The sequence below is a fragment of the Sander vitreus genome, chromosome 9 (assembly GCF_031162955.1).
Source record: "Sander vitreus isolate 19-12246 chromosome 9, sanVit1, whole genome shotgun sequence".
Lineage (NCBI taxonomy): Eukaryota > Metazoa > Chordata > Actinopteri > Perciformes > Percidae > Sander > Sander vitreus.
Window position 1 is genome coordinate 29,984,290 of NC_135863.1, and position 26,876 is coordinate 30,011,165.

Sequence of the window (26,876 nt, forward strand, 5' to 3'; positions counted from 1 at the left end):
CCATTAATGTCAACCGGTAGTAGCTAAGTGTAAAGAAAGCTAAATCTAGGACCCTTCTCTATGACCCTTCAGAATAATGTGTTTGTTTGGTGTCTCTGTGTGTCTAATAACACAGGTAAAAGTGCATATAGACACACATATGCACTTTTACCTGTGTCTACTGTGTATGTACTTGTGTTGTGTTTTTCTCATGCCATCAACCTGCCAGTTGTCGATCTGGAATAGTGCTTGTGTCATTTTACTTGTCCATGCCTATGTCTTTCTTGTTTTATGTGTATTTGTTGTATTGTTGCGTATCTATTGTTTTTAAGTGATCAACCTGCTAGGGACTGCAGATGAGAATTAGCCTGTATGGCTAAATCTGGCACATTTACATGTTGGACTCTGTGGGCCTACTCATGTTGATTAATGTGCGTTTTCCCTTTTAAATAAAGAAATCAAAACAAACCAAAAAATCTGTGTTTATGTGTGACTGAGCACCTGCACAGGGGGTTCGTGTTTGAGAGGGGGATATGAGACGATAAATCTGGCAACTACGGTCTGCCATCTTTGATTGTGCGACAGGCCACGGCGCGAGCGGGGCCTCACACAACTAGAGAAACGGTCTGACACGAGATAACTGCTGGGAATAGACACGGAACTACGGCACGACCGCGTACTGGTTCCCACAGTAACGGCCGAACAGACAAGGACAGACTGGCGGCTCGGAACAGCGCAGAAGACGTAAAACAATAGCCGTGCATGTGGAGAGCGGTTTGTTGGCAGTCAACGAGCAAAGTAGCTAACCATCGTTAGCTGAACTGGGTTAGCAGGCTAGCCAGCTTTTGTAATCCGCCGGCTAGACACATATTCGTCCACCACAAACCAGGCCGAAACCGGATTTCAAGTCGGGCCGCACAACAGCCGAAAGGACAAAGAAGGCACCGGCGGTGGCAGGTGGGTCTGCATGTCAAGCAAGGAGAAAAAGTGTTTTTTCCCCAGTATCTGACGTGTTGGTGTTAACATAACGATAGCTAGTTAGCATGCTGTGGCCACTGAAGGGCTGAAAGTGGATGTGATGGCGACTAGTGAGAAACGAAACCATGCTAAGCGATGCAAACTGGCGGCCTGCTCTTTTAATAGCTCCATGTTTCATGTTCTACATCAAAATCTGTGTTGTTGAATAGATTATAATGTTCACTTTTGTGTACAACTTTTGCATAATTAAAGTGTTATTTGAGCCCGGTCTTGAGTTCCGAGCGAAGAGGGCCTCTAACGTTACTTCTCACCGGTATGAGCCACCCAGCCCACCAATAACGTTACTTTGATTCATGGAGAAGGATGGCCTGCAGACTCATCAATGCCAGTGATTTACCGAAACAATACGATATTATAATAACAATATTAATAATTTGGCTCTCATCTCATGCCTTTTTGTCTCTCTAAATGGGTCTAATTGTGCTGGCGATGTATCATGTGTCATATTCATGATGTTAACTCTTAGATTAGCACCGTGCTTTCCTTCCCAGTCATGATCTCTTGCAGAGCCAACAGATGTGGTCTTAAAAGAGCACATTTTTATTCTGTTAGTAGGTACATTCGGGAGGGTTGGGGTGTGAAAGACTCGCATATTATTCATACTCTATCTGCAGATGTGGAAACCACCTGGGGGGATTACTAATAAGCAACATAGTATTGTTTGATATCCATCCAGCCATCCATCCATCCATCCATCCCATAGTTAGACAAGGGTCTGCATCTGACTAGTTGTACATAGGCCATTTACATATATTGATTGGTGTAGTACTTATTGATTGACCAGTCAGGCCCCAGCAGAGATCTTTTGCTGAAGATGGAAGTGTCTTTTGTAAAGCTCAAGCAATGGTTTAAAGAAAAGAAAAAGCATGCTTATGATTTTTTTTAATTGTGATTTTCTTAACCATAAACTGACTTTAACAAGGATGGAGGCCTACACTGCATTGGTTAGTCCAATGTGTTTCCATGTTTCAAGCTGGCATTTTCCGTAGCTGTTTTCATTTGTGCCTTGAATGTAAGCATTTAAGCGTCCCAATGAATGAAAACATAGCCACCCTTCAGTTTCTTGTGTGCCTAATGAAATTACCAACAACTCCCAAGGGAGGCCATCTCAGTGGTATTGATGGCCTGGCGTTGGAGAACTACAATAAACTGAAGTGGCTTCCAATCCTAGTCTTTTCCATGCTTTTTGTTAGGATTGCATTGACCCTGATTCAAAGTGAAGATTAGTTGGTAGATTCTGAATGGTTGCTGATCAGTTCATGGATAGAACGATACATTTCTATGTATAGGCGAGGGCCTGTAGTCCATTATCTAAATTCAAACGTCCACAGCCATAGCAGTATACATAGTTAAAATCACAACCTTTAGTCTTATTGTTGTAACTTTGGCTATTGTTGTAACTTTGGCTAGTATTCCTAAAGATTAACATAATATAGTCGGCATAGTCACTGAAGAGATTTTGGACCAGAGTTCTACACTGGAGACAGCATTGCAATACAAACCAATAGGGACAATAAAATACAAGCCTGTTCTTTCAGCACCCATCCTTTAGGCTATCTACATGACTTCTTATTCTGTGGCTTCACTGTTGCGTTAGACAAGTCAGTCCCTTGACCCGATGTAAACAAGATTGGGGTGAATAAGCACTGTACAGGTAAGTCATCTGAGCCGACCTGCAGGTTAAACCTGGAAATGGATCCTACAATGCAAAACGCATGCCCACCCAAATAAACTGGTTCTTGCCTAGCAGAACCATCTAAATGTGTTTTGATGGATGGACTGGGGTACAGAAGTAGTTGCAGGGGTGCAGGGTCATGCTGGAGGTCGGGCTGAGCAGAGCCTGGGGAGCATGGATGCTATATCAAGCTTTGGGGCCAGTTTTGGGTATTTTTAATGCAGTCCCTTTTGATACAACTATCTGAAAATACTTCAAATGGGGAGTCCAAGGGCTTCCCTCTTTACCCCGGTGACCATATGTTGATAGTTTAAAAGATGGAGTCAGGGATTGTACACTGACTTGACCCTTTTCTGTGTGGAGGGCTCACCCCCAGGTGACTTTGGGCCCTAGGGTCCTCCTGTGGTCTCATTGGCACTGAATGGGTAGCATAATTGGGGGATCTTTGCACAAAGGAATTGGTCTGTTGTAGGGCTGCAACTAATGATTATTTTAATAATCGATTAATCTGTCGATTATTTTTTCGATTTAATCAATAAATCGGATAAAAAAAACAAAAGCATTAATTTACATCAACTCAATACATACTTACATACATACTTGTTGTTTTAGTTAATAGTTGTGTAAAGGTAAGTAACCCAAAGAGCAGATACAGACAAAACACACACACACACACGTGTTCACTTGAAGCTTATTAAATTACCGTCATTGTAGTAAGTGCAAGTTAAGTTCATTTGTACACCACATTTAAACACAGCTTAAGATGACCAAGTGCTATAAAATAACTTTAAAATGAAATTAAAAAGTACAACACACACAAATATATTTGTCAACAATAACTGATATGGGACAAAGCACAGAATATATACATGACAATAGATTGAAAAATGAATGGGCCAAAAAAGGCGAGTGAATAAAAACGTGTCTTTAGTCTTGCAAATTATACCACCCTTGCTTTACTACTGTTATTAACGAGCTAACGCTAGCTTGTCATGCTTGTCAAGCTGGATAACGAGTACATGCCACACATTCAAATCATTTTGCCTCCACACCTCCTGTCAAGCGTCACTCTATATATGTGCGCCTGCTCTACCAACTGAGCTAACCCAGCCACCGGTTGTTCTTTAAACCCCCCCTAAATGTAGCACAAGTAGACTTTTTATATTTCACAATTATTATTGTTTGTTTTAACATTTCCGACCGCACTTGAAGTCAGCTTTATTTCAAGGGACTGTGCCTTGTGCTGGAGCTGGTTGCAGGAAACCCGTCAGCTGTTACAAAAAACCCCTGGGCAGTTAGTTTTTTTTTTTTTTTACCCTTATTTTTTATTTATTTTTATTTTGTGTGGCTGTGAGGTTTATTGTATGGGACTGCCTCAAAACGGACTACCAAGTCTGATCGCTGGTGACATGATTGGCCACAGCAAGATGATGTCGGGTTGCGTTTCTTCAAGTTTTGTCCGTCAACGTCGAATTAGGCAGTATTTTACATAAAAGGAACCAGGTAGTTGAAGGACTTTTCCTTTTTTAAGTGGATGTTCCATTGCAAGGAGTCCCATGGCCAAGTTGCGGATGGAGCCTGAACACATCAGAGCTGTCGGCTCCCCCAACACCCACACACTGTTCCACCACTGCTCCGTTAATAATAAATGACCTCTGTGTGATTTAGGAAAGAAACAGCAGCCCCAAACATGCTGGCTCTCTGTCCATGGTACTGCTCACTCTAATTCACTTTCTGCCTTGCGTTACTTGCTGCCCCTCTGAGTAGCACTCGGTGCACCCCCACTCCCCCACACACAGTGTGTCTTGCTGCTTCCTTATAGTGGCTTAATACAGCATACAAACTTTAAAATTGACGTTTTGTCACTAGGGGTGGCAATCACAGGATATCGCACGATACTGATAATATCACGGCACAGCAATTCTGCGATAATCAATATATTGCTAGACCATCCTATAATGATACGTCACGATATCGGTCGAACTATGAATACAAAATGCCTGTAAGTTGCCGGTTAAGTGCAGGGTTTCTCTTATTCACTGCAAGTCCAAACCGTTAGACAAAAACCGAATTCTGCAGCACAAGTTTTTCAGTCTGTAAATTAAAATTTCAGAACTATAGAGCAAATATGGGTCCAGACTTTGGACTTAAACGTAGCTGGGGTATCTGTTATTTTCCTCAAACTGTTGTCCGCCGTTCCGTTGAAAGACTCTTCTTCGGCAAGTTAACTTATGTTCACGTTTACCCTTCATTAATGTGTTAAGCGCCACCTCGAGGAGCCATGAAGTAGTGACGCTCGGAGCATGGGAAATCTATTAAAAGCGCCGTATTTTATTAATTAAAATATTCATATTTTGCGCCAGCGTATCCATTCTTATATCGCACAAAGAAGGACGGCGATACATTGCTGTATCGATATTTAGTCCCACACCTATTTGTCACTAGTGGACAGTTTTTAGTGCCACAGCACTTGCTGTCCTCAAGTTACGTTGAATTTAAAAAAACGTTCCCCACTGGTATTGGCAGACGCCCTGAGGTTAGTACTAATTGGTATTTGGAAAGAAAAAGTCAGATCAGAGGGTGCCTGGTTGTCTCGTTTTTAAGGTGTCAACCATGAAGCGCAACTACAACGTCGTAGTCCGGCAGGGACACACACACTCTCTCTCTCTCTCTCTCTCTCTCTCTCTCTCTCTCTCTCTCTCAATTTCCTGTCATTTCTCTACTGTCAAGTGTCCAATAAAGGTCACTGTTCACTGCCCCCAATACAGCTTTGCCTCTGATTGATTGATTGATTGATTGATTGATTGATTAATTTCATGTCATTCGTTGGACTTTTTGTGCCATGTGATCTAGTCTGGGCTTACCTTCTGATATAATTTGCACCTGAATCACTTTGAGGTGACATTTCTTTCATTCTGTCACCTTCTGACCACCGAGGAAAATGTGACGCGCAACGAACACTACGGAGGAACCGTAGTGTTAAAAAATGCACGGGTCGACCCAGCATAGCAGTGTTCAAAGTAAGAAACATTTCATGCAAATTCCTCCTTCCATTTTCTCTCTCTGTGTGTGTGTGTCTGTCTGTCTGTCTGTCACTTTCATCCAAACACAATGCACCCAACACTTGATGCAGGCTTTGCCCTTGTAGCTGTCTCAGTCCTTAGTCTGAAAGGTTTGCGGGACATGTCAGGTCGGGGTGGTTGAGTAACGCTCCGAGATGAACAAGACGAAACGGGCTCAACTGTCTATTATCAACCCAAAAAACGAGCCAAGAAGAAAATGTGACAAAACCTTGCCCTTGGGTTCTCAGTCAATGTTCCGAGAGGCCAGTGTGTATTTTTCTGTCTGAAAAAACCTCTTACAGCTGACAGTATGAAACCCAAGCATTGCGTTGTTGTGTAGAGGTGTAACGAGATCCCTTCCCGCGATATTTAAACATGACGATATTTCTCGTTGAGTTGAAAAGTTGCATCGCAATATCAGTACACAAGTGCAGAATTGCATAGGTACTACCGAGGCCGGTTCATGCGAAATCAATCGGTGGCAGATTTCGGTGCACGAGCTTCTCTGGCCTCTCTGCATGTTTCACAGAGAGCAGGGCTCAGCTCTGACACATACACATAGAGGTGCAGTGCAGACGGAGCCATCTGTGTCGCCTCTGCAGCTTTTTCAAGTCACAGCGAGTCACAGAAATGCCGATTAAAGTGGTCGCCCTTTTCAATACCTCACACAGACGCTCGCTGCAATATAATCTAATGGCCAGGCGAAAGCGGTGCTGTTACACTTCCTCTGAGATGGACAGGCACAACAGTGTTTTTTTTTAAGATTATTTTTTGGGTATTTTAGGCCTTTATTTTTATAGGACGGCTGAAGACGTGAAGGGGGGAGAGATGGGGATTGACCTGCCGCAGGTCGGAGTCGAACCCGGGCCGGCTGCGTTGAGGAGTAAACCTCTACGTATGGGCGCCCTCTCTACCAACTGAGCTATCCAGGCGCCCGGCAACTTTATTTCTATAGCACATTTCAGCAAATGTTCGAAATAAAATGTAAAATAAATACAGAATTTCAGATATCGCTACTGCTAAAAATGTGAACGATACCCAACCCTACCCGCCACTTTTAAATCGTTTGTGCGGCAGCATGTTGGATTCCCGGTGGAAAACGCCACAGTTATTAGGTCTGAAGAGGTTAGTTATACAGGAGAGAAGCCAGTCATTTGAGTTTGTGGCAAAACCTTTCACAGTACTTGTTTTTTCCATTTTGTGACTTTCGATTAAATAAAACTAAAGACTATTTTTCCAATCGTATTTCGTCATTGAAGTTTTCATTAAAATATGTTCGTTTTCGTGAACCCAACGTTGTGTATTGACTCGTGAGCTTGAGCCGAGTGTCTCGTCACACCCCTTTTGTTGTAAGAAAGCCTGTATCGGTCCTAACATGTGGACCAAAAGAGGGCTGATGTCCTCGCAGGCAGTGTCCGCCTGTATAGCCGATGGAGCAGAGCAGCGAGCAAATTCTGGACAATTCTGAGTTTCCCCACTGTTGTGCGTAATAGACCAAAGAACACCTGAACCCACAATTACTCAAGTCAAAGAGTTAGGGTTGAAAATGTGGGGGGGAACTAGTGTCTACAATGCCAGCTGGCAACGGTGATGAAAAATATTGTAGGTATTACGGGTCCTAAGCGTGGGCCCATGCGAACAGATTATGCTGGGAAAAGTTGTCGGCGTTACCAAAGTAAATGCAGTGTGTAGTTCCTGCATCAGTTGTCTTTATTTGCAATGGTTTCTCAAAAGCATAATACAGTATGTCTTACAATGACATTCCAGGATATTGTGCCCTTTTTCTCACAGAAAGAGTTCTATTTCAGTCTTGGGACCAGAATAGTCCATTCAGCTTGACAGATATCTCGCATAGCTAATGAACAATTCCAGATACATAACACATTTTGCAATGTCCATCTCGTATCACATTTTCAGTCACTGTGACCACTACTTTGGCACATTATACAAGCTCTCCTTCTAGCTTTATACTTTACATGAGCAGGTGAGTCCATATTCTAAACTCATTCAACACAGTATGAAACTTTAGAAGCAAACATAACCAACTGTTTCAAGTAAAGTCAGCCTTTGCCTTTTCTTTTGGCCAAAGTTAGGTTAGGATAACATTAAAACCATAGCTTCACAAGCCTAAACTGAAACAACTTGAACTACATTATTTACGAGGAAAATATGGATTGATTCACATACTAAACATGCCAAAAACAATAACATCGGCGTCAGTGGGGCGTTATTATGGATCCCACGTAACTTCTAGGCAAGCCCCGCCCTACGAAGCAGCTCGACTGGTTGGGGATAGGCATTGACCTCATGTGGTTAAGGTTAGGGATAGCCGATTGGTCAGGGGATAGGACCTGAACAAATCGGGTTACGTTACCTAGCGTAAGCATGGACGCCTGGCCAATAGTAGTGAGCGAATGCTATTGAAGGGCGGTTCTTGCCTAGAAGTTGCGTGGGTTCCATAATGACGCGTCAGTGGGCCTTTTTTGCTAGCTAACTACCGGGAAAAATCCAGCACTTAGACGGCACCTTAGGATACGCGAAACTGGTGATTTAACGTCACCACTGGTTTTACATAGTTTAGCAACAGAACAATATGCTGAGGTTTCAGTGCCCGTAATGCTATTTTCCAAGCTACTGCAGGAGTCCTATTCCACGTGCCCCGGGTGAGTGTGGTTCCCATGGGAAATTGACTTGATTGGCTTTTGTTGCCACTCTGCCAGAGACGAAAATGCTGTACTCGCTGTTTGGTTGTCATGACTTTGCGAGTAATTGACGTCCTATTACCGTTGTAGTTGCTCACCCTCAAAAAGGAGAGAGAGCAGACGACCGTTCACATAAGGTCAATTGTGACTTTGTGACATTTCAAAAAATTCTACATGTATATAGTAGAAACACTGAATCAGCATTAGACTCAGGTGTTGGTGAACATCAAAGGTTCAGATATCTGTTATGGTCTTGTGTCCAGAGCCAATAGCCTCACCTTTTTTTGGTGTCCTTGTTTTTCTCTCACCCTTGGTCTATAGGAGGCTGGTTCTGGGGGCGAGGCCAAAGGACCAGACTCAATGAGTTTCCAGCGACATGTCCGAGAAGTCAGGGCAGAGCACCAAGGCAAAGGATGGCAAAACAAAGTATGCAACCCTTAGCCTGTTCAACACCTACAAGGGCAAATCTCTGGAAACCCAGAAAACTGCAGGTAAGCCCCCACTATTATTCCCTGATAGTCTGGCACACTATTGCATGAAACAACTAATGAGTGGACTGTATTTGCAGTAAATGTAATTTAGCTTTGTTCAGTTCAGTTGATCACCGCAATGTAATATAACCTTTTAAGGGTGCTCAAGTGCATTCCCTGACCTTTTTTTTTAAAAACCTCAAATGTTGCCGTTTTCCTACGTGTTAAATGTTTCTTCATCCCAGTGGCTGCTAGACATGGGCTCCAAAGTTTGGGCAAAGTTGCTGCCAGCCGGCGCATGCCCCCTCCGGCCAACCTGCCCAGCCTGAAGGCAGAGAACAAGGGAAACGACCCCAACGTCAACATTGTCCCCAAAGACGGTAGTGGCTGGGCATCTCGACCTGAGGGAGGGGAGGAGAGGTAAATCGAATAACTTGTGCACGTAATGTGTGTGAACATTTACAGAATAACTGGAAGTGTCTTTAGTTAGAGGAGTCCGTCATCCACATTTCAAATCATAAGTGTTGTTGGAAAACCGTTCTGTTTTGTGTGCCTCAGGCAACAGGAGACACCCCCACCCCAGATCAAACCAGCAGTGCTCCAGCCACAAGAGCCTTCTATTGGGGGCAGCCGCTCCTGGGCCAACAGCAAGCCAACACAGCTAGACGGTAAATTTGCATTACAACATTACACCAACTCATAAAAGGCAGATTACCTATGGTCCTTCCTGGCATTTATGGAGGCTGTGAACACTATCCAGTATGTTTCCTACTAGTGTCCAAACAAACAATCCTCAATTGGTTTACAGCCCTTAAACATTACAGTTTGCATGGAATGCAGACCATCTGATCTCTACTAAATGTGACGTTGGGTTGGCTGGGTGCTGTACACCATCGAAGACTTATTTTTTTTCTCTGCAAGTCACTGTATTATATTTAATTTTTGGATTTCTGTGCATTCATAATAATGTGCTTGTATTGTACAGGAGCTCCTCGTGTGAGCAGCCATTTTCACCAGGAGTTTCCCAGCTTGCAGGCGGCTGGTGAGGTTGAGAAAGGGGACGGTCAAGAAGAGGAGCCTTATGGACCAGGCCCCAGCCTCAGACCTCAAAGTATGGGCCCCACTCGAGCACATAAACATCGTTCAGTGTTCACTGATCGGTTTCGGTTTGCCTGGTGTTCAGGAACCACAGGTCAAACAATAAATGTCTCTCCTCCTTCTGTCACGTTAGATGTTGGCAGTTGGCGAGAGGGTGGAGGCAGGAATTTGATAACTGCACCCAGCCCCTCTGAGATGGACAACCGGGCCCCGGAGGAGGGTAGTACGGGCCTTGGTACCTCTACACCACCAGGGGAAGCTGATGAGCCTGGGCGAAACGTAACCACTGACGTTCAGAGGGAGAAGAGGGATGGTAGGGAGAGATTGCCCCCCTCTGCCCTCCCTCAGGCTAAACTTAATGGGGGGCAGCAGCCTCCTGCTGGGGTGCCAACTCACTTCGACCCTGCTTTCAGGAGCATGATGCCACCCTACGTAAGTCACAGTTTGCTGTTCTGGACGGACCACGTTGGCACATCAAAAGCTCCAGTATCTAGTTGTAGCATTTATCTCTTCTTGAGCCTGCGTGATAATTGCTCTCTTTGTCTTTTTAGATGTTCCACGCCTATCCTCAAATGACTTTGGGCCCAGGACAAGGAAACTTCAGATACCCTGTACCACAAGATGGAGCAAAGTGAGTTCACATCTTAATAGCTAAGCCCTAGAGATTTGGGTTGAAGAAAAATAAGATACATTTTTGATTTGTATTTAATTGTATCTTTGCAAAAACACAATATACCCTGGACTTTTCCTTGATCATTAAAAAAAACTATTCTACTTTAGAGGCAATTAAAAAGTTTTTATACACGCTGCATATATACCAGCTGATTTTAATGATGAGAAATGATCCCAAGTTTCCTAAACAACAAATATAAGTTCACACAGAAGCACATTGTTCATATCGGTATAAAAGGATTTTTTTTTTTTTACTTTTTCGATTGTCCATTGCCCAAATTTTGCAAATATCAGATGCAGGATACACCCCTCATACCTCAGTACCTTGTTGTACCTTGAGTTGAATATAGGCAATTGTTAATGTACTAGACCAGGTGCCATAATGAACTTTCCTCTCCATTTTTCTCTGTTGGGTTGTCAGGGGTCCTCGTTCAGTACGACCCCAGCAGCATCCCCCTCAGTCCTGGCACCAGGACCCAGACAGACCCTCTATCATCAGCGCGACAGAACTTAAAGAGCTGGACAACTTAGACACTGACACTGATGAGGGCTGGGCAGGTCAGTAGCCATTCTTATGGACTTGAGCATTTTAACTAACTGATTGGGGTGGAGTCATTGCACAGTAGTTCTAGTATCGATCAATCCTGTCCCTTCTGCACTCCAGGAGCTCAGATGGAGGTGGACTACACTGAGAAACTAAACTTCAGCGATGATGAGGAGAACCAAGCTGCTAAAGAGAAAAGGGAAAACTGGTGAGTATTTTAATCTTAACCTTTTTTCCAACACTTGCATTGACTTGCATTCACTTTTTAAGCTTCTGTGCTTCAAATGCCTTATGGTATGCCTTGACACATGGCTGACAGTAATGTGAAATATGTGATTTGTAGTAAATGGACAAAATAATTGAAAAACGGAGGTAATGGTATAGTTCAAATACTAAATGAATTTGACATGTTTAGGTATGTGTTGTAAAACGGACTCGAGAACAGGACAAAATACAACGGACATCCATATATTGCAGATACGACACTATAACACACAAATGGTTATTGCATGGCAGCCTTGGCATTACAGCTGGATGTGGAAGGTGCCAAATAGTTGATACAGAGTAGAAGGATTCAGAATTGATAGAAGTTATCAATGCCACTTTGTGTGCAGTGAGGGCATTTGTAGTGAGGTTTGATGTGCAGCCTGAGGTTGAAGTAAGTAGCTTAGGAGCACTAGTTAACTAGGGAGATTGTCAGTTGGAATAAACTGAAGTTTTTAGTTTTTCCTTAAATATATGGACATTATTTTTCAGGGAGTGGATGGGTAAAGTGGAGCGTATAAGATCTCGGCCACCAGACGGTCAGGAGGGCTGGAAGGAGGGTACTGAGGACCGTGGGGGCAATAAAACCTCATGGGCCGATGGTGATCCCAGAGCGCCATCACCTGGCAGTATGGGGCAGTACAATAAGTCAGCTGCTCCACAGGACTACCAGGTAAAGCTGGATATGCATTACACAAGACTCCCAGCATGTGTGCACTGTTTATTTTAACAGCAAGGCGACAGGTCTGTATCTAATTTCTCTATTCTCCAGGGTGGCAGTCGCTCTGTTGGTGGCGGAGCTCCACGTGTGACCAAACCACAGGCTGCAGCGGCACCTGGTGCCGATGAGGACCCCGAGGCCTGGCGGCAGAAGCGCAAAAAGCCTCCAGAAATTTCTGAAGCTGTAGAGCGAGCGAGACGGCGGAGGGAAGAAGAGGAACGGCGGATGGAAGAACAGCGGCTCGCAGCTTGTGCTGAAAAACTAAAACGTCTCAATGAAAAACACCGCCAGGCAACTGAGGGCAAATCTGCCCTTGCTCCGACCACCAGTGATGACGCAGGAGCTGCCCAAGAGGAAGAGTCCTCATCAGCTCCCGCTCCTGTGTCCAGCCTTGTACCTTCAATCCCAGTTTCACAATCACAGGCCCCAATCATGCAAGCTCCTCTGCCTGAGAGGGTGGATCTAGACAGGGAGAGGATTGAGCGAGAACCCGAGAGCGTAGAACCAAGTGTAGAGGAGGAGGTTCACTTGCCTCGTCAGCCCAGCCCCCCCGTCCAGAGACCTGCAGCCGTAGCTCCAGAGCCTCAGAGCGAGGAAGAGAGCTCCGTGGTTGAGGTCAGCCCCCTGATGGAGGAGAACCAGACCGACAGGACAACAGTGCCTATCCGAGACTACTTCAACATGGAGGACAACAGAGGTGAGCTAGCTCGGAGCCATTTTTCTTCAAAGTTGCATGTAAATGATCGTTGCATAATTGTGACTGACTGCTATTCTTTCAGTCATAGATGCCAATACTATTGGTTTTGTTTCTTCTGCAGTGGATGAGCCCCACCTGTCTCTGCCTCACATGGACAGCCCCAGTGGTGAGGAAGTCCCTGTTGCACCACCACAGCTGGAAGGAGAGGCAGCAGCTGCTATGCGTCCCTCTCTCACTTCAGGCTATTCCAAACAGTTTCAAAAATCTTTGCCTCCTCGTTTCCTTAGACAGCAGGTAAGGATGTCCACATCTGTCTTTTAGTTAATAATGGCTTGGATGTTGTTGCTAAAACATAATATGTGGGTGTGTCAGGGACTAATGGGCTAGATTCTAAACTGAACAAAAAGGGGACTTGATCATTCTTTTGTTTTAAAGTTATACATGAGAAAATAAACATTTGATGTTAATTAGACATTTCCACAGTGGACGTGTTGACTAGTCATATTAAGTACAGATGTACAGTACCAGTTAAAAGGTTGGACACACTTTCCCATTCACTTGAAAAAAAATGAGAAAGTGTGTCCAAAGTTTTGACTGGTACTGTACATAAATAGTATTAGTCTATTACTGTGGCCAAAGGTGCTGTCACACATTTGCTTGGTTTTAAGCAATTTCTTCAGAGCAAGCATTATGTACATGTAGTACATTGAGCCATCAGTACTACATAGACAGCCACCTATGGTGTAGGGTATACCTTTAAAAACAAATGAGCTTCATTGATCTTAATTTTTATTTGTTACTATTCCCTGTTGGTCTTGTAGGAGCAGATGAAGCAGCAACAATGGCAACAACAGCAACACCAGAGTGGGGGCTCCGTGTCCCCATCAGGTGGTGGCGGTGTTCCAGCTCCCCAACAGCAGCAGCACCGCTCCATGTATCAACCCATTGGCCCCCACCACCAGCACTTGGCCTCCATGGGGTTTGACCCCCGCTGGCTCATGATGCAGTCCTATATGGACCCCCGCATGATGTCAGGACGTCCTCCCATGGACATGCCAACTAACATTCACCCTGGTAGGGCGTTTTGTGGAATATGAATGGAGAATGTATGATTATCTTTGTTTATAATGTACAGACAAGCTGCCAGATGTGCCAGACAAGCTGTTTAAAGTCGGTCTGTATTGTCCTCTCCAGGGAGGATGCCTCCTAAGCAGATTGTGCGCAGAGAGCCTGGTGACAACTCGAGCTCCAGCTCTGACTCCTTTGACCATTTGACCCGACCAATTCGTGACCATGGTCTGCCGTCAGACTCGCGGATGGTATGGGGATCGGACCCATACCCACAGTCGGAGCCGTTACCATCTGTAACTCCTCCAAAAGGACGAGATGATAACAAGGAGCCGAGGTAAAAAATGAATAAATGGCAACGTAAGAAAAATTTATTTTTTGGCACATGACATAATAACGATTGTTTCTCTACAGGATGGACTCTGGTTTGGATCTGGACAGGGGTCTTCCAGCTATGTATCCCCAGGACCACAGTGCATTGGACTCTCATAAAAGTAACTTCTTCCAGGACCCTACAGAGTCCCTGTCAGTGTTTACCCAGGGCCCAGAGGATGCATCAGGGCCTCTAGACAGGGTCCCTGTAGTCCCAGCCTTTGATCCTGAGGAGCCAGGCTTACCCAGTGGGGAAGAGGTAGAAGCTCTTGGTCAAGCTATGCTCCAGAGGAGTGTTTCCCAGGGCTCTAGCCACTCCCTCAAGCTGGATGAACCCAGGTTTGATGGGCTACCCCTGGGAACAAAACCACTGGAGCTACAGGACACAGGAGAACGGGCTGACGATAAGCCCCAGAATGAACTCTACCCCCAGGCTGCGGTGACTAGCAACCGGGCTACACCTCCTGCTGATGGATTACACAAACAAGAGAAGCTGCCTTTGCCAGCCCCTAGCAAGCAGAAAGCTGAGCTGCGCTGGGGTGGAAGATCAGGGGCCGGACGCAGAGAAGGACCAGGGGCAGACAGACCTGTTCGCAGGTCTGGGCCAATAAAGAAGCCTGTCCTAAGGGACATGAAAGAAGAGAGAGAGCAAAGAGAAGAGAGGGAGAAGCGTCACGAGAGAGGGGAAAGAGGAGACCGGTCCAAAAAGGATCAGTCATCCAAAGCTCCTTCTGCAGCTGCTGTCGCTGCTGCTGCTGTGTCTGAGGGCTCCAAACCTCAGGGTGAGGAGAAGAGAGAAGCTGCTGAGGAAACACCGACTGGCCATCAGAGAGTCAGAGACTCCCAGCCTTTATCTGGGGCTCCCACCTCTTCCTCTCAGGAGGAGAAAACGGATAAACCGCCCAGCAATGACAAACATCCAGAACCCAAACTGCCCTCCAGGAAAGACTCCAATCTTCCTCCACGTGCCTACCGACGAGAGGAGAGAGAGCGGGAACGTGAGAGGGAGAAGGAAATGGACAAGGACAGAGATAGAGAGAGAGATAGAGATAAAGAGTGGCCTGCTGACTCAAGTTTTAAAGCACGTGGTCGAGGGGAGTATTACTCCAGAGGACGGAGCTACCGGGGGACTTACAGTGGCCGAAACAGGGGGGGTCGTGGTCGAAGCCGGGCAGAGTACAATTACAGAGAGCCCCGATCGCGCTCTGATTTACCTTCTGTTGGAGGTGCTGCCGCCTTTCGCAACAGGGAAGAAAGCGAAACACGCAGCGAGAGCTCAGACTTTGAGGTTATACCAAAACGTAGACGGCGCCGTGGTTCAGACACAGATTCTGAAAGTGAAGGCGGGAGAGAGTCTGCCAGTGATACTGGGCCTTCTGACCGTGAGCCTAGCACCAAACCTAGCCGTCCATTGAGACGAGAGCTCCCTGGGGAGGCCCGGTCTGGGCCTCACAAGCCAGGCTTTGGACCTCCTCACATGGGGGAAAGGGTTGGACCCAGAGGGGACGATGAAAGCCGACCTAAGCCAGGATTCCTTCCTAAAGGAGAGCCTTCTCGGCGAGGAAGAGGGGGACTATACAATAGACGAGGTGGAGCAAGGGAACGCGGCGGGCCTCGCTCAGGCCCTCTTAGACGGCCAGGAGCTAGAGAGTCCTCTTCTCAGTGGCCCTGTAAACCCATGGAGACATTCAGGCCTGAGGACACTGAGTGCACACCAAGATATGACAATCCTGCTGCTGACCGAAGACCCCCCAAGTCTGATGGCAAGAAATTTGGGGATGGGGCACCTCAGAGTAGTAGAGAAAGGCCTCGTCGGTCCAGACCCGCACGGCCCCCGAGGCAAGATAAACCCCCCCGGTTTAGGCGCTTGAAGGAGCGTGAGGCTGCAGTGTTAGCTAGTGGGGAAACTGCCCCAAGTCCCCCTGTCCCTCTATTCCCAGTGCCTGTTGCTACTGTCCATAGCTCTGCCCCTGCCCCAAGCTCCCATTCCCATTCCCCAACCCTGTCTAGAGCTCCAGGAGCCCCTGTAAGTGTGCCTGCAGAAGTGGCAGCCACTATGCCTGCACCCGACTTGTCCTCTCCTATAGAAGCACCCTTGCCTGAGACCAGCAGCCCCACCATCACTGCAGTCGGAACCAAGTCCCCTGACTTGTCCAACCAGAACTCTTCAGATCAAGCCAATGAGGAATGGGAAACTGCCTCTGAGAGCAGCGACTTCAATGAAAGGAGAGAACGAGAAGAAAGGAAAGGAGCACTGGAGGCCGCTCATGAAGCAGCCAGGGCCTCTGCCCCGGCACCTGCAGCCCCTCAGGGCTCTTTGACCCCCAATAAAAGCCTTCCTGATGGAGGGGTGACTCAAAAACGTGAAGGGGCTCCTGCAGCCAAGAGAAGTTTCTCAAATCAGAGGCCTACCGAGAGACCGAATCGTAGAGGCAACAGTGGAGCCAAACCAGGCCGGAGCTACGCAGGGGGCAAGGGGGAGAGGAGGGGCGGGGCCAAAGCTGGCCGCAAAGGGTGAGTTTAAACAATTGGCCTTTTGTCCGTTGTTAGGCATTTACTTTGTCTGCTTACATTAGCACTTAGCACAATGAAGTTGAGTCAATGAACAGTGTGGTGTAGAATAATACTGCAGGTTTATTCAAACACAATCAACCTTTTGTGTGGCATTCTTCATAATTAGTAGTTGCAGTGCAGAATCTACATATGTCAGTACTGTTAGTATTGCTTGTCTAAATTGGCTTTGGCTGTTGTATTCTCCTATTGCGTTGATTACTTTAGTGTGCTGTAAAATAAACAATAAAGGCATCATTTTTTGCACAAATCTCATGTCATTATAGAATTAATTTACATGTTGACATCCCTAGTTTCTCAGGCCTCCCTCACCACCACACTGTTGTTCTCACCAACATTAAAAAGTGTCAATAAGTCTCTCCAGTTGGGCCTCAATCTTTTTTCTGTCTCCAACATGTGTCTCTGGTACGAACAGCCCTGCAGCCCAGCAGAACTCGGATGGGACAGCACAAACAGCTGGAGGACCATCCCAAAGGTCTACGAAGGACCAGTCAGGCCGTCGTAAGGATGAAGCCAAACAGGCCACCAAGAAGCCCAAAGAGAATGCTCTTTCTCAGTTTGATCTTAACAATTATGCCAGTAAGTAAACCATTAAATTCTCAGCTCTTACTGATGAGCCAGGAACCCATACCTGGCTCTCGCTGCTCTTCACCTGTAAACTGAATGTAAACGTCAGGATGTCCTTTTGTCCCGTCACTGTAGGTGTTGTGATCATTGATGACCACCCAGAGGTCACCACCACGGATGACCCACAGTCCAGCACCAATGATGACGGCTTCACAGAGGTGGTCTCCCGCAAGCAACAAAAACGCCTGCAGGACGAAGAGAAACGGAAAAAGGAAGAGCAGACTACTCAAGTAAGAGGAGGAATAAATTGTGCCACATAGAAAAAAAACCAGCAATGTAATACTTTGAGGATAATGGGCTATACCTCCTTTTTGATTCAGTATAACGTCTTGATGGCTTAAATTGTGCTCCTACAGAACTGGAGTAAAAAAGGCTCTGGTGAGAAGAGCAGGGGAGGCGGAGGAAAGCTGCCACCAAGATTTGCTAAAAAGCAATCATCCCAGCAGCAGCAGCAACATCAGCAGCAGCAACAACAGGCCTCACAGTCTCAGCCTCCTGTAGCCCCCACATCTCAGGCCCAACAGCAACCCCCTATTTCTGTTCCCCAGCATTCTCACCTTGCCCCCTCCCAGCCTACTGCATCCCCTCAAACTCTGGAAGGAACAGTGGCTCCATTGCCCTCCATTCCCCCTGCCACTGTGGACTTTACCTCAAAGAGCCTACCCCCCGCACCTAAGCAGACGCACAGCACTCTGGGTACAGAACTGTGGGAGAACAAGGTAGCGGGCGCCACTGTCCTTCCTGACGTCAAGAAGCGTGAGTGGATAAGTCAGTTATCATTAAATGTTTTAAATTTGTCTCGACTAATGCAGGAGTGTATTTATCAGCCAGCTCTTGTCTAATATGCGTAACGTGTACATTCCAGTTGGTCCAATCAGCCCTCCCCAGCCACCATCTGTGAGTGCCTGGAACAAACCTCTTACCTCCTTTACTGGCACCGTCTCCTCTGAGGTATGTTGAATGTGTCGGTCTCACCTTTTGTTGACCGTATGATCCTTTTTGCTCCATGTTGAACCATGAAAACATTGTTGTTTCAGGGTGTGAAGCCTGGAGCAGAGGGCAGTGCGGAATTGGCAATAGACAGTATTCAGTTTGGTGCACCATCATCCGCAGGCAGCACCGACAGTGATGGAGTTCCAGCGATGCTAGAAACTGTCTCTGAAAACAAACTACCTGCTCCCAAAGAACAGAGACAGAAACAACCTCGAGCTGGCCCAATCAAAACACAGAAGGTAACCTTGGCTGTGGCGGAAACTTGCGGTTTTAAAGGTCCTATGACATGCTGCTTTTGGATGCTTTTATATAGGCCTTACTGGTCCCCTAATACTGTATCTGAAGTCTCTTTTATATAGGCCTTAGTGGTCCCCTAATACTGTATCTGAAGTCTCTTTCCTGAAATTCAGCCTTGGTGCAGAATTACAGCCACTAGAGCCAGTCCCACAATGAGCTTTCCTTAGTCTGTGCCATTTCTGTGTCTGTAGCTTTAAGGGGGGGCAAGGTAGAGGGTGGGGGTGTGGCCTTGACCAACTGCCACTTTGCTTGTTTGCAAGCCATGATGTCTCTCTCTTTCTCATGGTTGGGCCAACTTCTCTGGGTGGGCAAAGCAGAGAAAGAGGAGGTAACCAGATTCCAGATCGGTCCATCTGAGCTTTCATTTTCTCAAAGGCAGAGCAGGATACCCAGGGCTCGGTTTACACCTATCGCCATTTCTAGCCGCTGGGGGAACTCATATTAATGTTAAAAAAAAAAACTCAATTTTCATGCCATGGGACCTTTTTAAACTGTTGTTGAAGAACACTGATTCCTATTAATTCTCGTCATCATGTAAATGTTTAATCTCTCCATCTCCCCAGCTTCCTGAAATGGAACCAGTGGAAACCAAGGAGTACAAGCCAGGTCCCATTGGTAAGGAGCGCTCTTTAAAGAACCGCAAGGCCAAAGACGCACGTGGAGGAGAAGGCGAGGGGATCATGGAGGGAGGAGTCCCTGGAGGAGGTGTCAGTAGAGCCACAGACTCCAGTCCTCCCACCAGTGACACCACAGTACCAGAGCTGGGAGGAGACATTGAGGGCATGATCACAGTCCCGTCAGCAGAGTACAACAGTAACTCTAAGGTACGTCAGTGTCCCATCACAGCACAGCTAGGCTTTCTTTTTTTTTTTATCATACTTTTATGATAGTTGGATTTACGTAAGCAAGCATTGTACCTTTTTAGGTTGGTAATACACCAAGCCCGGAACTAGGTACAGAGAACAATAAAAAAAAAAAAATAAATTAAAAAAAAGTTTTTAGCAGTGGGGGCAGGTCTGTCTGACCTCCCCCCCACTTCACAATAACCTCCTACACTATATTATAAAATTAACTTTAACATATAAACACTCAGAGCACACAGAGTGATTATAAACTGCCGTTGTCACATACTAACGGCGATGATTAGCTAAGTAGACTGATGGGTGTGCCGTGGAGAAAGGAAAATAAGGCTTTCATGACAACTCCATAACTTTGATCTAAATGGTTAAACTATACAGATATATTTGTCCTGCATTGTGTCCCACAACAAACTCCACATGTACAATACTCGCATTTTCCTCACAAATGCACAAACCAGACAGAATGAAGAAAAGGAATAAATAAAAGTCAGCTGCCTCTCTGAAACTGACATCGAAGCGCAATGTCGCACACTCAACCGACATCAGACTGCAGCATCGCCGTCCACCTGCGGGGGGCGTGGACAGGCTTTCCAACAGGCAGGCTCATTTAAAAGGCAACCGCAACTACGTTGTGCGTCTGCCCTATTTCTGATACCATGGCGGCAGATATTTTGGCGTGGCGAGCCGCCATTTCCAAATCAACATAGAGGAAACACTGAACGTGTTTGTGTGTATACTGAATTTATGGCTTTCCCTCTCAGGAGTCCGTCACTGACTACACCACCCCCTCCTCCTCACTGGCTGACAGTGTTTCTACAGGAGTGAACAAAATAGAAGAGAGTTTAGTAGCAAATGTGAGTAAACGTTCCCTGTACATCTTTCTTTTTTAATTTGAAGAGATATGTGCCCTACAGTTGAAAAAATGCTCTCATCCTAAACACTTGGTATTCTATAAATACTGCTTTGGGGTTTTTTACGATGCGTTTCAGGTGGCGCTACCCCACGCGTTGCCTCTTCCTCGACGAGAGACCCTGCAGCAGAGCTCCAGCCTCAGCACTGTATCTCCTGCAACGGTTGACCTAACGCTAAAGGTACACAGAGAAAGTAACATTGCCTGTTGTGGGCTGTACTTCTATTATTAGTTTCAGTGAAACGTTACCTAAACACTGTCCCCTCCTCAGATGGAATCGGCTCGTAAGGCGTGGGAGAACTCCCCGAGTCTGGAGAAGAATTCTCCAGTCACTTCCTCTTCCTCCCCCATCACCTCCTGTGCATCCTCATACTCCACCTTCTCCTCAGCCTCCATAGCACAGATCCCTGTGGCTTCTGTTACCCCCAGCACCTCACTGTCAGGTATAGGAACTCCTAGTTAACATCTACTGTATATCTGAGTATTGTGTGTTAACGCCTTGTTTGCCCCAACACTGCTCTGACATTCTACAGTACACTGACTTACCTGTGTTATTTGTTTGTTTTGGGATCTCCCCTTGTGCGTCACTAGTATCCAGGCATTCCCTTATGATCTCTTGTATTCACCGTGCGTTTATCTCCACCCTGCAGGTTCTGCTACCTATACAACGTCATCCCTCAGCACCAAGACCACCACAGCCTCCGACCCCCCTAACATCTGTAAGGTGAAGCCCCAGCAACTGCAGGGTGGAGGTCTGTCGTCCTCCAGCAGTAGCGGTAGTAGCAGCAGCTTCTCTCAGTTGGGCTGTGTGACTACCCTCCTGCCCCAGCAACAGCAGACCCCGCAGGTGTACGTCTCTCAGTCTGCAGCAGGTGAGAGAAACATGGCACTGAACTGAGACAGTTAGTTATGTTCCACATGTTGGCTGCATTAAAATGATTAAGTGGAAACCATTTGTTCTTAAAACATATTCATCTATCTGCTTTTTAATATAAAATTTGAACACCAACCTCTGTCTTTTTTTTTTTTTTTTTATGTCCCTGATATTTAGTTAGAACTGTTCACTATGTTAGTGATCACTAATATGTAAACCCTTTTTATGTCGAGGTTCTGCAGCTCAGATTCCAGCCTTCTACATGGACACTAGCCACCTCTTTAGTACCCCCCACCCTCGCTTGGCGCCTCCCTCCCTAGCGCAGCAGCAAGGCTTCCAGCCCGGCCTCTCGCAGGTAGGGTTTTCAGTTGGTCAGTAAAATGCTGCAGGAATGTCTTTTTTTCTTTTATTTGAAATGTTTGAGTTGAAACTACCGGTCTGTGTTTTTCCACCTCAAAGCCGACCGCAGTCCAGCAGATTCCCATCCCTATCTACGCGCCACTGCAAGGTCAGCCGCAACACCAACATCAACACCAGCATCAACACCAGCATCAACACCAGCATCAGCATCAACACCAACACCAACATACGCACCAGGCTCAGCTAGGACTCGGCACTGGTCCTCCAGTCTCCCAGCCACAGGACCTGTTCAGCTCCTCACTGCAGCCATACAGGTAACACACAACAGCACATGCGTTCACTTCTCCAAAACACAGCTGAAATATACAGTACTGCTGAAGTGCCAGTATCCGTATTTTGAGGTACCATTGTTCTCTCATCTGATCCTGTGTTCTGATCTGTCCTCAGGTCTCAGCAGGCGTTTATGCAGAGCAGCCTGTCACAGCCCTCCATGATGCTGTCAGGACCGTCTCTGCACAGCTATCCCGGCGTGCAGGCACCTGAGCTGGGCAAGCCTCAGTCTAATCTGACCTATCAGCAGGCCTCTTCCACCCAGCACATTCCCATTCTGTTTGAGCCGCAGCTCAACCAGCCCTCTGGCATGGGAGGCTCCCAGCTCATTGACACACACCTGCTGCAGGTAGCCAGTCTGCTCACAGAAACAATGTCACTTTACCTTACGATGTTGACTAACATTTTGTCATACTGACCCCTGTACTTAATTTATTTTGTATATGTTCCATCTGACATAGTTGTCTTTGGTTCAGGCTCGACAGGGGATGAGTCAGCATTCAAACATGTACTCGGGACAGGTGCAACAGCATGGCCAGAGTAGCTACTATAGCAACACTCAGTCGCCTAGTTCTGGGATGCAACAGGTAACCTACATGCAAACAATAATAATGGACACTAAATGTTTCTTGTATAGCTTATCTAACAGTTCTGTGTCTTAATCTCTCTCCAGGTGACAGTCCCTCTGCCCAGTTCCCAGTTGTCCCTGCCAAACTTTGGCTCGGGTGGAGGCCAGCCCCTCCTGGCGCTGCCTCCCACTCCTCCCCAGGCCCAGCCCCCCAACATCAACCGACAGCCCCCGGTCTCCCAGCCTTACCGAGGCATCATGGGCCCCAACCACAGCATGATGCAGCCTCCAACCAGCAAGGTACTGGATTGTGTGCATGTGTGACTCTGACACACACAGGCTGATTGTATTATTTATAATTATGTAAATTATATGAGTTGTAACCGTTTTTTTGTGTTGACCCTTTGCAGATGGACATGGATCTGAAACTCTTTGGCAGTGGAATGGATGTGAAGCCCGGAACCCCTCCTATCGGCGCCAGGAGCACTACACCCACCTCCAGCCATTACAGGTACCGCCCATAAGTTCACATACTATCTGGCACACAGGCACGCCTAAAAGCAACACCAAGCATAACTATTATTTTTTTTTTTTTTTTTTTAAATGTAAATATTAGGCCTGTCAAAATAACATAATAAAAAAATAATGCAGATTAATCCATTCCATATTGACGTTCGACCCGGAGCCACCATTCAACTGTAAAATGAAGGAGGGAGACGAGAATGTGCTGCCTGGATCATTGATTGGAACATTTACTTATAAAAAATCTTCTTCCTGAATAGGCTTGGGTACCGAAATCCGGTCCCTTAACGACCGGTATCTACCGGACCAAATAGCAACGCGGATTTCGGCTCCTCATTTCAGTGCCACTGATATGTCTGCGCTGCTCTCTGATGCTCTGAAAACGGACGTTACAGGCAACAGAAACGTCGCTGCACGCGACGCTAGTTAACACTATACTCGACAGCAGCTGACGTTAGCCTACCGCTAGCTAGTAGCTGGATTAAACACGGTTACAATGCTGACAGCTAACGCTAAACGGTGTAAAGTGTGACTGTTTTACTGTAGAGGATTCAACACCGGGAAGTAACAATCTGCAGCTGCTGTTGTCGGAAAAACAACAGACTTTTAAAGTTATTGTTAAATGCCCTTTTCCCATCTGGTGGTTGTTTTTGTCGTTCAACAGCAATTTACTAAGTTATAGTTATTACATTGTTATTAAATCATTTAATTTTGACCATATGGCCTAGCAATAAACAAGCGGTTATTTAATGTCGCCGACTGTTCGTCTGTCTTTTTTTTACTTTCTTAAAGGCACCGGGCAAAAAATGATGTATGCGATTAATTTAGATTAATTAATCACAGCGTACGTAATTAATTTGATTACATTTTTTTAATCGATTGACATTGACATTAAATGTGTCTATACACAAGCTGCACCAAAAGCTGCCATGTTGTCTTTATTCGTAAGATGTTTGTTGCTGCACAGTGTGTCAAGTGTGGTTTAACCCATCACCTGTTATTTTGATGCACTTAATACACGTGATCTTATGGCTTCCCTCTCCTCTGCCTGCAGGGCCAGCTCCACATCTCCTAGCAGCCAGTCCAGTAAGATCAACAGCATGCTGTACCAGAAGCAGTTTCAGGCTAGCTCTGCTGCCATGAGAATGACACAGCACTTCCCTGGCCAATTCAACCCACAGGTAGAGCAATGATCATGAAACCTGTTTTTAGATTGTGTTTATATAATGCACTGGTTATTGGCACGAAAGGCAACCATCTATTTATCTGTTGTTTTTGTTCCCTCTTCATGTCAGATTTTGTCTCAGCCCAACATCGTCTCTCCTCTGGTTCGACCTCCTCACGTTAACTCGTTTGCTGGAGGTGTCCAGCGCTCTCCCATGGGCCCTCCAATGTCAGCCAATGTGGGTGGTGGTCTCATGCCCCATCCCCGTCCTCAGCATCCACAGCACAGCCAGCACGCTCCCCGAGGACCTCCTGGTCCCTCGCTTGCTCCCAGAGGCACCCAGGCGGCTCTGAAGGCTGAACAGGACCTAAAGGTCTGGTTCCCTCTCTTATCTGCCAATTCTGTGCATCGGTTTTATTAACTGGCCAGTTAGATGATGACATCATCTTTCAGTGATAGGCGGGTTTTCTGATTTTAGATTTTGCTCTATCACTCTATAGGCAAAGCAGCGGGCTGAGGTGCTTCAGTCCACTCATAAGTTCTTCTCAGAGCAGCAGCAGCTCAAGGCTCCGCAAGTCAGCAAAGTGTCTCGGCTTGATCAGGCGGGAAAACCCCCACTCGACGCCTCTGCCCCAAACCACCAGGCAGTAGGCGAGCGCCCAGATTCTGACAAACCCCCCATCTCCATCTCCACGGCCAAGCCCATACGGACTGGCCCCATAAAACCGCAGGCCATCAAACCAGAAGAGGGCAAGTAAAGCGCCGCGGAAACGTCTTCAGATGACAATACGATGGACGGAAGACAGGAAGAGAGAGAATCAAGCCCCGTTCACTCGGTCACCGCCTCATATCAGCCCTGGGGAACAGTGTGGGGGGGAGGACGATGAGTTGATTGTAGTGGTTACTGAGAGTAGGCACTGTCCTGCGTATACATGATCCTCTTCCTCTTCTTTCTTCCCCTATCTTGTCCCGCTGTAGGTGGCGGTGTTTGAGTTGAATTCTTCCGTCATATTTAGATGCCGATAAAATGGCTGCACAAGTTGTTCCATAGAAATCTACTGAGACGGTAGATGAGAGGAGAGCTGGAAAGAGAAATTTGAAATATTTGCTGCTGAGTTTGCCATTTTTTTTCTTTCTTTTTTATAGCTCTTGATTTCTGTTCCTTTTTTTTTTTAGTTTGTATTCCCCAAATAGGATCATGCATATTATTGGAGAAACCTGTTTTTGTTAATGAAATAAATCAGTTTTGTTTTTGTAGTCAAAACAATCTTGTTAAGGAGAAGTCATTTTAGTGAAGACAACTTTTTGTTGGCCAATCTCCCATCATAACTAATCCAGCGATTTGTGCACATGGAAATGCACCTCATTACCACATGCGCGCGCGCACACACACACACACACACACACACACACTCATAACTAACGGTTTCATCCACGATTACCAGAAATTCATTCGTTTTGTTTTACCAGAATGGAAATGTGAAAATTACATCAGTTGACTGAAATTGATTTATTGATTAGTCTGCCTGTGAGCCTTTGCTCTTGCCTTCTGCTCTCATCTCCCTGCCTGAGAATTGCTGATGTGCTGGGTGGGTGGGTGGGTGCGTGTGTGTGTGGTATAAACAGGGGAAGCTCGTAGCTGGACTCCTGTATATTTAGCCAAAAGGTTAAAGCAGTGCCCAGATGATGTCGCAGCCTTTTAGGATCGCTGTTGCCGTGGCAGCAAGAGTTCGGTTTGGATTCACAGGATTACCCGGATGATGTATGATCACTACACACAGCTGTTCCAGTTGTCACACACAACCCCTCTCACTGCGTCCTCACCCATCCCTTGCTGTCTCACAAATGCACAACGTCACTGTAAAGCACCCCGACCTGCTGCTATTGACTGATATCAGTGCCCTTAGCTATAGGGAAGCAGGATAGGGCTACTTAGAGGAGGAATAGAAACGGCCAGTTGATTGTTGAAACGGAAAACTTTGAGTGTGTGTGTCTACCCTCACGGAAGGAGGACAACAAGATGAGAAGCCTCAAGTTCAGAAGTGTTTGGGCATAAGGACACCTGTTGTTTTATTGTCTTTACTGATGGGAGCAATCAGTGCTGTTTTCTGTCTCTGCCTCGCCTCCGCTGGCTGTCCCACCCACAATGCTTTCATCTCGGGGGTTGTGGCGACAAGGGGTCCTTCAGAAATGTACAGTAGTATGCACCCTGAGGCAGGGAGGGCGTCCTCCTCACCGCTACCCTAGCCAGGGGGAAGAGTCCTTGCTCTAGTCTAGAGGATGGATGGATGAGGGAGGGAGGGTAATGATATATATATATATTTTTGTTGAACTTGTACAGGGGTTTCATCGCTGTATTAAAATATGTACGGTCTTATTTACATTCTCTTGGTTTGGTTACAGAAACTAATAAAATAATATACTGTTATGTTTTTTC

General features: G+C 46.3%; 1 protein-coding gene across 6 annotated transcripts; it reads left to right on the forward strand.

Annotated features, from left to right (window-relative positions):
• Window positions 1-548: 548 nt before the first annotated feature.
• prrc2c (proline-rich coiled-coil 2C) lies at window positions 549-26,867 on the forward strand. Of its 6 annotated transcripts, none has more exons than XM_078259605.1 (34): window positions 549-936; window positions 8,778-8,947; window positions 9,172-9,346; window positions 9,485-9,594; window positions 9,912-10,037; window positions 10,158-10,456; window positions 10,576-10,655; window positions 11,109-11,254; window positions 11,361-11,448; window positions 11,997-12,177; window positions 12,277-12,922; window positions 13,044-13,216; window positions 13,744-13,996; window positions 14,117-14,327; window positions 14,405-16,876; window positions 17,349-17,512; window positions 17,636-17,790; window positions 17,917-18,316; window positions 18,426-18,511; window positions 18,598-18,792; window positions 19,414-19,674; window positions 20,472-20,564; window positions 20,700-20,801; window positions 20,892-21,063; window positions 21,271-21,492; window positions 21,728-21,849; window positions 21,954-22,168; window positions 22,302-22,533; window positions 22,646-22,771; window positions 22,858-23,052; window positions 23,163-23,263; window positions 24,329-24,455; window positions 24,570-24,812; window positions 24,940-26,867. In XM_078259605.1, the coding sequence occupies exons 2-34, from the start codon at window positions 8,833-8,835 to the stop codon at window positions 25,195-25,197; spliced, it is 8,544 nt and encodes a 2,847-aa protein (XP_078115731.1). In that variant the 5' UTR covers window positions 549-936; window positions 8,778-8,832; the 3' UTR covers window positions 25,198-26,867. The 6 variants fall into 6 exon arrangements, with proteins under 6 accessions (XP_078115731.1, XP_078115734.1, XP_078115733.1 ...); XM_078259608.1 differs by having other exon boundaries at window positions 22,661-22,771; XM_078259607.1 differs by having other exon boundaries at window positions 21,737-21,849.
• Window positions 26,868-26,876: the final 9 nt, after the last annotated feature.